At 53.9% G+C, this 13127-nt stretch overlaps 1 protein-coding gene across 1 annotated transcript; it reads right to left on the bottom strand.

The window, feature by feature from the left end:
• Positions 1–221: 221 nt before the first annotated feature.
• On the bottom strand, positions 222–12735 carry SMAP2 (small ArfGAP2). The gene is made up of 10 exons (XM_031594816.2): positions 12543–12735; positions 5385–5518; positions 4738–4823; positions 4206–4284; positions 3738–3824; positions 3240–3321; positions 3017–3117; positions 2741–2906; positions 2179–2501; positions 222–1316 (listed from the first exon to the last, which is right to left on the bottom strand). The coding sequence occupies exons 1-10, from the start codon at positions 12643–12645 to the stop codon at positions 1191–1193; spliced, it is 1287 nt and encodes a 428-aa protein (XP_031450676.1). The 5' UTR covers positions 12646–12735; the 3' UTR covers positions 222–1190.
• Between the last annotated feature and the right edge of the window lie 392 nt (positions 12736–13127).

Raw genomic sequence — 13127 nt, 5'->3', positions numbered from 1 at the left:
GCTCCCCGCAGCAGGAACGCAGCATCACAGCCCACGGCTGCAGGTTTCTGTTGTATACAGAGCTGTCAACTGACCTGAGCTCACCCTGCTGAGCCCAGGCTGCCCCCCCTGCTCCCAGGCACTCCTCCATGCCCAGTGTTGGGATGCAGCCCTGCTCACAGCACAGAGGCTGCCTGCATCCAGCCGTAGTGCTGCTGTAGGAACACGATGGGGCAGCGAGGTTTCACCGCAGTGTTTTATTGGGGAATTTACATAGAGACAGGAAGGAGCAGCCCGCAGAGCTGGGGCTCCTTGCTCACGCTGATGAGTTGAAGCTGTGGTGTTCTACCAAAGATGAGAAAAGAAATCTGATCCACCCACTCTTGTGCCTACATTAAAATGGCTGAAGCTAGCTGGGATGGGTACTGGGAATACACAGGAACAAAAAAAAATATATATGAAAAAAGTATAAATTAGGATGTCATTTTAAAAGTGTAAGAAAACTTGCAGCGGGCTCTCAGCCCTCGATAAGTTAACTCTCCGTTAGTTAAAAGTTAAATACATCAATACCACAGATCAGACAGAAAAGCCACTCTGAAGTGCAAGTTTCACATTCTGACAGCTTGCCCCCACACTGCGCGAGAATCCTGCTTGCTCACGGGGGGAGGGAGGGGGGGTCTCTGAATGCCTTTGGTTCCAACGAGGGTTGGCGAGCCAAGCACAGCTCCAAACTCCGCTCGAGGGAAGAGGTAGCAAGGCTTGCTTGCCCCTGGGCTTGGGCTAAAATCCAGTTCCTCAGCACCAAACATGGATCCCACCCTCTGCTCACTGAAACCCCGACTAATACTGGAGTTTTAAGTGGTTCTTAACAGGCCTGAGGCCGCAGGCAGGAAGGAGGATGGGTTGCCCCGTTCCTCAGTCACACCTCTGCTAAGATCCCAGGACGTTACGTGCTACCCAGAAGCGTTAGTGGAGGTTTGTGCAAGGAGGGGGTCCACCCCAAAGTGTGCATTGACTGTGCTAAATAGAGGGGAGCTCATGTTCTGGTCACCGAGGTCGCACCGTGTCTGACAGTGACGAGGCAGAGGTGGGTCTCAGTTATGGAAAGAGGCTCGGGCTGGGCAGCCAGCCTGAAAGAAAAAACCCTGAATGTCTCATGGAGCAGTTTTGAAAAACGGAACAGAAGGCAAAAATGGTCACAACGTGCGGGATCATTTCCACAGCTGAGTGCTGAGGGACTGATTGCTTCCCTGGGCACCTCCTCCACCCATGGACTGTCCGTATCCCATCACACCATTGGCTCCATAGAAGTTCATCCCAGCCATCTGCTGGGTCATCTGCAAAGGGGAGAAGAGAGAAGTCAGAGCTTCGGCAGGCAGAAGGTGCCAGCACACTGCTGTCAGTTCCAGCACGCCTCCCAACACATCAGCCTTCAGCAAGACCTTGTGAAGAGTTACAGCAGAGGCTTCAACGAGACAATACAGCTTCACTGAAAGCTACCCTGTCGGCTGGGCTCCACTACCACCAGCCCAGCAGTTAGACCCACAGAAGCAGACTCTCCTTTTCATCTTATTACAGAACCTGTGCCATTGCAGAATCATGGCGTGCCATTATCTGACCTTTCAGCAGCAGCACACAACGTGAATCAGCAGCCAGCAGAGCTAGCTGTGCTCCCCTCTGACTCTCAGCAGCATCTCCTGCCATTCCTCAAACCAGGCCATGAGCCCCCAGCCCGGCTCCTTCAGCTCGGGCAGCTCACTGCAGATTGATGCTGCTGGATGAACACGCAGGTAATGTGAAGTTCTGGCTTTAACACAGGACACTGCAGCTCTCTGCCTACAGCTCGTCGTTCTGAGCAGCCAGGTGGTTCCACCTCTCCTTGGGCATCTACATGAAGCATGCTGAGGTGCTGCTTTCCCACCTGGATGCATGAGGATATTACCTTGGAGTTGTATCTCCTCAGGCACTTGCCCACCTATGGAGCTGAGAAATTTCAGTGTCAGCTGATGTGACACTGATTTTTGTTCTCCACCCCAAGACCCCTGAACGTGTTACTGCTTTGTGATCCCTGTATGGCAGCAGTGCCAGCGTGCCTCACCCAGCCCCAGAACACAGGCTGTAAGAGCACAGAAGTCACAGGTTGGATTCAACCATGCGCCTCCTGTGTCCACCCTTGGGTCAGCAGGAGCCACACCTCACCTGAGCGATGTTCCACTGAAGCTGCTGTGCTGGCTGCACGCCATAGACAGGCTGGGGGACTGCTGCCATGCCAGCTACATAACCAGCCTGCTGCGCAGCCATCATCCCGTTGGGGACACCAATGACGGCTGCCTGCACGTTGCCCACGTATCCAGCAGGAATGGCCATGGGGGTCACCATCCCCGCAGCCCCAGGCTGGGCCATCACACCCACTGACGGGGCCATCATGCCTCCCATCATGCTGCTGGAGGGTGGCACTCCTGGGAAGCCTGTGTACGCAGCTGCAGGATACGCCATCTGAGCCGGGGCCATGAACATCGCTCCTGAAAATAGGCAGAGAAGTGATGAAGGGGAGAAGGGTTGTGTTTGCTGTCAGGGTGGGAAAGCTGACCTTCAAATCAGACTGCAACGCTCGCTTGGCTGTGACGTCCAGGCTAAGCAGCTCATCGTGCTCCTCAGCAGCACTCGAGGACCACCCACACTCCCACACCTCTGCCTGACAGCCATCAGGACAGCCCACCCACTCAGCATTAGTGTGCTGCTCTATTCTGAGATCTGTTACCTTGCGCAGGCAGCTGAGGTGTCTGAGAGCCATACAGGGAGAGGATGGAATCTTTAGAGAGCTGCTTCTTCCCCGCTTCCTCCCCTTTGCCTCCTGGCTCAGGGAAGAGATTCAGGTTTTCAGGAACAGAACCGGCACTTCCAGATGTAGGCATAGAGCCAGAGACCTGAGAGGGACACGGCACAGGTGCAGCAGCATCCAGCACAGGGGACAACAGATGGTGACCCCTCCACTCCAGCACCCACCCCCTCGGCAAGCACTGATGTCCCTGCTTACCTTCCTGGAGTCAGAGTTCAATCCCACCGATGCAAAAAGATCCAGGTCCTTCTCCAAGCTGCAGGGCCGGCCGTTGGTGAGGGCGCTCGGCACAGGAGCATCTGGGAGAGGCAAGGAGGTGACAGACAGGGAAGTGAACCACTAAAAGCTCACGGAATTCAGGAGACCAAACACTGCACTGAGGGTCACTGCAACGAGCACAGCCAGGCTGGGGGTCTCTTACCAAGTCCTAGCAGGTCTATGATGGGCTCAGTAGATTTGGGAGAACTTTTCCTAGATTGCTGTGTTTCTTCTTTCTTCTGAGGCTGGGGAAAGCACAGCAGAAGTCTGGTTCAAGTCATCATTTAGCTCTGATATATTGGAGGCTTTAATGAGATTAACCCCTTAAACATCCCCACCCCCCACCAGACAGAGCAAGCATTACAAAGTTTTCTGTCCCATTTTATCAATACAAAGATGCACGCTCCAAACTAGAGAAAAACAACAGCCCAAGTCTGAAAGCCAAGCAGGGAGTAGTTGGATTCCAATCTGCCCTGTGCTGCAAAGCAGAGCACATCTGTTCAGTATCTGCCTGAGTGGTAGAAAACAAGCTACTGCCATTAGTGTGACTCAAAGCATCCAGTGCTATGACTGAGGCCTGAAAAAATGCTTCCATATGAAGCTGGATTGCCTCTGGTCTGTGCGAAGGCAGCCTACAACTGATCCGTGGCCATAGGCTTACCATCTTCACCTTCTCAAAGACGATAGGTTCCAGCTTTCTTTCTGATACTGGCTCGTTACTCTTTTTCCATTTGTCATCCTTTTCTTTCTGTAAAGGAAAACACTGATGTGAGGGTCAAAGCTCACACCATCACACGGTGAAAATATGAACCAGGCTTTATTTGCTGTTGTTAACCTAAAGGCCCCCCAATCTTTTGTCCACTTTTCAGACTCCTGATGAGCCACCAAGGCAGCAGCATGGACAGACCAACACCTGAAATCAGCTCTGCTCTAAGCACAGAGTTGGACAAATGACCTTCAGAGTCCCTTCCAACTTCAGTTCTCTGCACACTGACTGAACCTGGTTGGCCTCAGAGAGGAGATTAGTCACTACCACAGGAAGCATTCAAACCTATTTTCATGCACTCACCACTTACTCAGGAGACAAACCTACACTTAGCTTAATGCACACGGGTGATGAGGGACTCACCCTGAATGTGTTGATGTCAATGGTTCGGTCCATGTATTTCTTCTTCTCGTATTTATCACGAATGAAGCCTTCCACAGCTCTGCAAGCAGCTTGTTAAAGACAAACAGCTCAAGAATGGAAGCTATGCATAGCACTGTTTGACATGTGGATACAAGGTACAAGTTGTAACTAAACTAATGACTGCCTAACGAGCATTTCCAGCAGTAACTTAAAATAATATAGTCATAGTTCCAACTACTTTAGCTACTCAATTTCGCACCTCTGGGCTATGCCAAGCATGACAGTGCTATAAAAGGTACATCAAATAAGGAAAAGGACACTTCCTACTATTTCTCCTTTGATATATATTTACTTTGACCATCACTTAAGAGCACACGTGTCATCAGTGCAAGAGACAGAAATGGATCCCATCCATGCAATCTAGGAGCTCCTTCTCACAGCTGATGCCCAGACATGAGAAGCAGAGCATCCCACATAGGAGGGCAGCTATGAGAGGAGATGGACAGCCCCCCCAGCAGCAAAGAAAGGATGCTGATCCGTCTGAGGTCGCCTGAAGTTCTCGGGCAGGAAGGCTTCGTAAAGACGATTTGCTTTTCCATTCCCCATCTCCTGCATGCACTGCAATTCAAAAGAATCCTGAAATAGTTTTGCAGACATCGAAGCTCGTGCACCAGCACTGCAGGCTGCCAAGTGAGAATCCACCCATGGCAGCCAGAAGGCACTTGCAGGATTCTCAAGCCTGCTCTGCGCACAGCAGCCCCTCTTCAGGCTTTGGCTGGAGGCTCCAGGCTGGGACCCCCCTGCAGCACCCCGACCCCTGCAGAGCCAGCCAGCCCTGAGTGCTGCATCACAGTCTCAATTCTAAGGCAGAATAAACACCACCTTAGCAACCAAGCTCACATTCAAAGTTCAGGATTTGTCCTCTAGAAACCTCGAGGAAAGGAGGTGGGCAGCAGCTAACGACAGCAGCTGCCTTTGGCAGATGGACAGAAACTGGCAGTGTTTGTCTGCACTCTCTGATGTTTGCTGAGGCTGTTGTTAGGATGTTTCCCTTTCCAACCTACTCAGGCCCGATAACTTGATCCCCTTCCCACCTCCTTGGTCTCTCTGAAGACCCTATTCTTGCTTCCCAGCTCACACCACCACCAACACAGCGACCTGCCTGCTTCCCTGCCTCACCTGTATTTGTTCCTGCGTCCACTGGTCAAGGTTGACAGACTTCACCCTGGATATGTGGACGCCCAGGTTCCTGTGGATGCCAGCACAGCGAATGCAGATGAAGATGCCGATGTTCCAGGATGCCCATCGTGGCCCTGCAAAGAGATGTTTGTGTTCACAGCATGCAGCCAAGCCACAGAGGCTGAGAAACTGCACCCAATGAACCAGGACTGAAGAATCCAGGGCAGAGCTTTGAACTGGACGAGTTCAGGGTGCTGAGAGATCACCTCCCTGTTCTTATTGATAGCAGCAGTATTTTATTGCCTCCCTCTTTCATTGTAAGAGCTCTGCACAAGAGAAGTTCAAAGAGGAAGAGGTAATAAAGCAGGCATCCCATCACCCCAAGGCTAGAAATCCCAATCTCCTTCTTATTAACCCACCGTGGCACAGTGGGCTCCTGCTCCAGCAACAGAAACCTTCCCACCACAGTGGGGTTACCTGAGGATGGGCTCCAGAATATTCACAGCTGCTCTAAAAAAGCAGCACACAGGGTTTAACACACAGGATGGTGTGGCTGAGGAAGGAGAACAGCACCCAGCCCCATAGCTGTAACCAGAGGAGATGTGATGGGAGGCAAAGAGCCCCCCCAACCATCCCCACCTGCTCAGGAACCAGCCAGCACTGCTCCACGTGTCTCCTTGCTGCTGCACTGACCAGCACAAGCCATCCATACCCCTCTATAAGGGCTACAGGCATCGCTGCAAAGGGGGGACTCTGCCCTTCCTTGCCATAGTTAAAACAGCAAGCCTCAAAGCAAGAGATGCTGCAGTGGAAGGAGGGAAGAAGGGGAAGTGGCATTTCAAAACCCTAAAAAAGCAGCACTGCGTTTCACAGCCATCCAGCTCCGGATGGGCACGGGTTTGGTGGGGCTGAGCAAAGTCACTGCCCTGCCCAGAACAGCTCCCAGCTCATCTTCACTGCTCCTGAACACCACGATGCGAGGGCCTGGCATTAGGATTAAGCACGAGATTCAAGGTTAGATTTAACTGTAGATATATTTAGCCTTTATAGGGCTAAAAGGATTAATAGTCAGCTAGATACCCCATCAGGGCTGCAGTAATCAGCTCAGCTCTGTCACATGGGCCACCACCTCCACCCTGTGTGCTCTGTGCCTGCTGGTTGCAGTGCAGGACCCAGAACAGCCAGGGCTGAGTGCTGGGCTGTGGCTGCAGCAGTTTGGGATGGTGGGGCCACCCTGAGGGCCAGGAAGAAGGTGGGCAGCCCTGGGAGGTGGGGGTGTGCTCACCATCACCCAGCGATGCTACGGCCACGCAGGAATCAGACACGAGTGCTGTGCCTGGGGATAGGGCTGGCTGTATCTCCAGCCTGGTTATACAGCCCATAAACTCCTTTAGCCCACATATCCAGCCCTATAAACCTCCTCAGCCTACCTACCCAGCCTTGACACTGTGGCAAACCCCCAGAGGAACAGGATGCATGGCTGCCCTGCCATCCCACGCTGCAGCCTTCACACCACTCCCAGCACGTTTCTCACGCAGTGGCCGGTCCCAAAGGCAGGGTGCAGGCTGTGCAGATGTAAACAAGCCTCTCACTTCCCCTTTCAAGGCCACAATGAAGGAATCCACTCTGGAAATCCCACGGGGAAGCGCCCAGTAGCTGCGTGAGGGCAGAGCTTGGTTCAGCCATCCCTCACAGTTTCACATCCTATTTTCAAGGTGGCTGATGTACACAAGGCCCCAGGTGAAAGCATTCAGAGAAGCAACTTCAGTCACGTGCTTCAGCATCAAACCTCCACAAAATCCAACTGAGGACTGCAGTGGAGTTGGGGTTCCTGGCGCTGCTGCCTCTTCCTGCAGCTCCTCAGGGCCCCACGGCACTCACTGAGAGCAGGGCAGCACGAGCTTTAGAGCTTCAGTCCCAAATGAAACTCACTTTCTGTACGCAAAGCTAAGTTCTCTGCACTGCCAGCCAGCAGCAGGTAGGCCAGCCTGATGCTGCAGCCCCTTTTGTTTCAGTATCACATCTAATTTTAACATCCATGGAAGCAAAGCAAGTCCCCTGGCACCAACCAGCGCTGAGCATCGCTTGTTCAGCTCTGATCAATCAGCTGATGCCCCGTGCAGTGCAGCCAATACCACAAATCCTTCCTGGAGCAGGAAAACCATCTGCAGGTGAACAAAGGATTAAAGAAAAAAAAAGGCAGTTTTGAGTCAAACAGGCTACAAATCAACCCAGAGCTCAGCTGCCTCCAGCACAGCCAGCAGTGTGGGATGGGACCACCTCTGGGTACAGCCCTGCCCTGCTGGGCTGCAGCTCTATTGCAGAGAACTGAAGGCAGCTCTCAGTGAGGACACAGCAGCTGCTGGAGCAGAGCAGGCAGCTATGTGTGAGGAGCTCTGCTATGCAGGCAGTGCCCCCACGAGCCAACTGCACGGCCTGCTTTATATCCAGCACGTCCAAACAAACGCTGCGCAGCGAGCTGCCCACACCAGCAATGCCTGCAGGGAACAACTCCTCGACCTGCCCTGCTGCAAAGGCTCCCAGGTCCCCTTAAACCCAAGCTCAGCCTGGTCACTATCCTTCACACGTCCCCTTGCTGGAAGTTCACAGCCTCGAGTGGCTTGAACCAAGGAATCTCCAGCGGATTCACAGCTCGCCCTTTACTCAGGCATTCCATTTTGGCTCGAGCTGCTCCTGCAAGTTTCTCCAGTAATAACCCTCCAGAAGGCATTTAAAAATAAAACAGAAATTGGCTGCAAAGCCACTGCTCTGCTGAGAAGTGGGGGGGGGGGGGGTCGAGGAAAAATAGATGCTTTGACAGGCAGGAAGGAGAGCACAGAGCTATTCAGAGCCTGCTGAAATCTTCCCAGTGCAGTGCAAACCAACGTCTGACCTGCAGGGTCCCTGCATGGGGCAGTGCAGAGGAGTCCAGCTGGAGCTGGAAAGTGTTCCTGCAGCCCCTGAGCCCAGCAAACAGTGCAGTGTGTGCTGGATGCAGGGATGGGGAAATGCTCCTCACAGAGGGGAGACCCAGCACTGAGATCCTCTCCTGTGAGCCTTCTGCAGCACTTGGGTATCTCTCAGCAACTCCAAGTTGGAGCCGAAGGAGGGAACAGCCAAGCATCCATCCAGCAGCTTCCTTCCCAGCCAAGCATCCATCCAGCAGCTTCCTTCCACCTGTGGCTTCCTCATTCTGGAAGGAGATTGCTTGACAACTTACTGAAATTCATTCCGTCCATAGAAAAGCGATGACAAAACGCTGCATTGCAAAACAGCTTCCTCTGCTCTCAGTGCAGATGTCTGTTCTGCAGCTCAGCACTTATTTAGGGGGAAAACAAGGCGAGTTCTGCTAGGAAGAGGACAGGATGGTTAACCTCAGTGTCAGGATCTCCTGGTTATGGCAGGCAGCCACTAACACTGCTGGGCAGTGCCCTTCTGGGGCGTTCGTTTGGCTCTTCTGGATGGACAGCTGCAGTGGTTACAGGTCTGCAGCTGCAGCGTGGGTCCTTCCTGCTGCTTGGGGCAGCAATGTTTATCCCTTCAGGACATGCTGTGAAAGCAGCAGCTTCAGCAATCCACACAAGACAACTGGTTGATGTTACCAGCGCCGATGGCAGCCGAGCCTGAAGACAGAGCTGCAGGTTCTCATTACATCTGGAGCTACAAGGAGTTACTCCTCGCTATCAGTCACCAAAAGGGATGAAATATTCGTAACAAAGGGGCCTCACAGAGCCAGGATGGGACTGCATGCTGACAAGAGCACTGTGATGGCCCAAAGGCAGCACAGGTGAAGGCAGCTCTGCAGTTGGAGTTCCAGGGCAGCTGCTCTCAAAGCTCCATCTCCTCTGCCCTACATTTCTCGGGACACACGGAGCAATCACTGCTCTGGACCAACCTGAAGGAGACCAAAGCTATTCTCGACTCGAGCTGGTTTTGATAACCTACTTGAAAGACAAATTGCCTTAAAGCTGCAGAGGCGCCTTCTGAAGAGGCACAAGCTCCTGAAGGCCTGCTGCCTTACATAACTCATCTGGCAGTTACTATAGGAACAAACTTCCAAAGTTGCAGCTATGATGGGAAAAATCACATGGCATTTTTGGACCTCCGATTTACACCCGTTGCTACACAGCCACTCACCACAGACCCAGCTGGTAGAGAACAACAGCATTAAAATAGACACGGTTTGCTAAGATGCCCTCACTCAGAGGATTATCTCTGTGACTCAGCTCTGCCTATCTTCTCCTACAGGAGAACTTCCAGTAGCTCTGTAATCACAAACCAACTGCAATCTGGGTTTCTGAAGCCCATTGCAGGTGAACAGAACTCGTCACCATCCGCAGCTCTGCCCTCCCATCGTGGTTCTTTTCATCACACGTTTGTTTCAGACACTCAAGGTGCTCCTCAGTTAAAGCAATCTGAAGAGAACATCTGTGATTCAATAGCCTGCTGATGGAGGGCCTGAGTCACAGCAGGATTTACTGGATATCTGCGACGTGTTTTATGTTAATACTCACTTGGTGGACTGACCCAACTGCCCTTTGTTGGAAGTCCCAGCTGCCTAATGGACCCATCACAGCTTCTCATCCTGCTCTTCCTGTTTTCCCCACAGCTTCCATTCCCGTCCCATATTTAACCACTTCCTTGTGGGCCTCAGCAAAGTCCCATGATTGGATCAGGGTTCAGGCTGTGTTTGGCAACAAACCCATCAGATCACTGCAGTTATGAGGAGAAGGTGATCTGGGCACGGAACCACAGCTCTCCTAAGAGAAGAGGAGGCTGAAGGGGCGAGAAGGCAGAGCTGGCATGGCAGGGCAGCCTGCATGGCTGGGTGAGCACTCCTCACTGGGGCTCCCTGTGCAGGAACCGACCGTCCTAGGTGTGAGCAGCCTGCTGGGTGGGAGGGAGGGGAGAGCAGAGGGGAACAGTTTGGGAGAAGGAGAGAATCAAACAGCATTAGCTCTGTGTCGTACAAACCCAGCACATAGATTCAGAGTCAGAAACACAGTGGAGAACCCAGCTCACTGAAGTGTTACTCAAAACAAGGCAGTTCCTGGTTACTGGAAGGCACTCAGGTCACATCCAATTTCTGGATTGCACCACATCCTTTCTGCAGCCACGTCACTGCCTGGCCCCAGGCTCACCCTCATGTTCAGCAGTTCGGCATCTGACAATTGCCAACACAGTCACACACTGACATCTCACACACGTGGCACAACAGCTCTCAGAAGGCTCTGTATCAGTGTGCCAACAGAAGGGATCCCACCCTCCAAAGGCTTGCTCCTCTCACAAGGCATTATACACCAGCATCACAGAGCAGCAAAGGCCTTCAAGTTATGAGGATGGTGGTAACTCAGCCCCTCCAGCTTTAAGTCAGACACTCGCCCATGCTGTGCCAAGACCCCATGCTTCTGATCAGGGCTACTGGGATCCTGAGAGTGCTCAGAGCAGCACGTGAAAACACATCTGTCTGTTCTCTTTTGGTCACATCATCCTCTGTTCCCACAGCCAGCAGGAATAGAAGCTTTGCAATGCAAAGAGGAAGAAGCACACTACACACCTGGCCCCACTTCCTCCAAAACAAGAGCCTCTAACCACATCACACTGTTTGCTGCTGCAGAAGCAGAACCTCCCTGTGCTCATTTCCCTTGCCTTTATTTCACCTCCAACAACTCACACACGGGCAGCACTGAGGAGCCCATAGGGATGCTCCTGGGAGCCAAACTCGAACAACAACACAGGGAGGGTCTGTGGGGGTACGTACAGTTACTGCAGCTGGCACCACGGGTATTGAAACCTCATTTAGTTCTCTATATAGAGGTAGGAAAAAAATACAGTAATGAAACCCAGCAAGAAGTTAGGTCATTGGGAACACGCATAATGGAAGTGTGGGTGGCATTGAACAGGCTCTGCTGTGTGTCATGCGAGCTCTGAAACGCTCAGATCAGGCAGCAAATCACTACGAGATGCAGGAAGCTCAGCACAGCAGCACAGCCAGGGCTCACAGTAACTGCTTTCCCAGGCACTGAATGAGCTGCAGGGCTCCTATCCTGCCTTCCCTGCAGTGAGGCTCAAGCAGGAGTCCCAGTGACAAAGCGGGGAGCAGCAGCAGAGCACAGAGTGCTGCAGAAATTCCACCAGGGCATTGGGAAACAACCTTGCCACGAAGGCCTCAGTGCAACAGAAGCCCATTTCCCCAGGCAGGTCTCAGGTGCTTTCCCAGCCACAAGCAGCTCCCAGCTTTGGTGGTAATGTTTAACTGCACGCTGACACACATGCATTAGTGACTGATACACTGCACACCCAGGAGAGGCTGCATCACCGCACCAAAGCCGGTCGGGAGTTGATAAGAGGATCTGTTCCCACACTGTGTGCATTGCCTCATGCCCCACAGGCCGTGATAAGACAGCTGTGTGTGCCCTTGGGCCAGCACAGGAGCCAAGAGATAAGAGATCCGCAGCAAGGGGCAGGCTGCTCGCTGCCAGCACTCCCATCTCCAACCAATACGGAGCAGCACAGCCAGCCGTGGGGCTGCCAAACCACAGCACAGCCCAGTGCTGCAGGGACACCGAGTTTTGGGGCTCTCCCCAAGCAGCACACAGAGCCTGATGGGAAGCAGGAGGGCCGCCGGCTCACCTTCCAGCAGGGCTCAGCAGCTGTTAGAGGGCACTGCAGCGAGCAGACGACACCTCCAGCTCCTTACAGCCCACAGGGAGCCCGCAAACCCCCAAACCCTTCGAGCTGCTCAGTGAATGGGATTTCCAGTAGGCACCGCTTTAACCCTTTCGCTGCAGGGAAGCAAAGCACTGCACAGCAGGGAGCAGAGCAGCTCCCACCGCCCAGCACTGCCTCACCCAACAGGCCAACCCGCCCCTGGGGGCTGCAGTGCTTCGCTTTAGGGTTTTTTTTGTGTGTGTTGGGGAGGGGGATGGAGGGGGGGGGGGGGGGGAGAAAAGGCTTTTTCCTTTTTTCTTCTTCCCTCCTTTTCTTCCTCCTCCTCCTCTTTTCCTCTTTTATTTCTATGGGGCTGCTCTCACCATAAATAATTCCTCCTTTCCTCTTCTGTTTTTCCCCTCCCCGCTCCATCCCCCCCCCCCCACGACGCCCCGTTGCCCAGCAGCACCGCAGGGCCCGGTGCAGCGCAGCCGCCGATGCCGTTACCTTTGACCTGGCAGTCGGCGCAGAACTTGTTCTCCTCCTCGCTCAGCAGGCTGCCCAGCACCGCCTGGTACCGCTCCACATCGCGCACCGATTTCCCCGTCATGGCGCGGCCGCCGCTGCCCGCCCGCGGGTCACGGCGCCGCCGTCCCGAGCACCCGCCACTTCCTGCTTCCGGTCGGCGTTATGGGCGGGGCGACGGGGAGATGAGCCAATGGGATGCGGCGGCGGAGCTTTAGGACCGCCCCTCGTTACGTCACTCTCGTTGATTCGCTGAGGTGCGTCAGAGCCCGGAGGGGGGGGGCGGTGGCGGGGGAGGCATGAATGGGTGGTCACGTGGTGCGCTGGGAGCATCGTGCGGGGTGGCGGGCGGTGGATTTGGGGGGGTGCAGCGATGGGGGGGTGTTGGAATTCTGGGGGCTGCTGGGGGTGGAGGAGGGTGTGGTTGGGTAAGGGGGGGGCGCGTGGGGGGCTGTGATGGGTCTGGGGGGGTTGGTTGGGGGTGTATAGGGGGTGCAGGGGGCTTGTTGGAGTGGGGGGTTGGATGGTTGTGGGGGGTGCGGATGGGGTGCTGGGGGTGCAGGAGGT

This window comes from Phasianus colchicus, chromosome 24 (genome assembly GCF_987193195.1).
Source record: "Phasianus colchicus chromosome 24, bPhaCol1.hap1.1, whole genome shotgun sequence".
Classification (NCBI taxonomy): Eukaryota; Metazoa; Chordata; class Aves; order Galliformes; family Phasianidae; genus Phasianus; species Phasianus colchicus.
The sequence above is the reverse complement of the archived record's forward strand: the minus strand, read 5'-3'. Positions and strand labels throughout refer to the sequence as shown.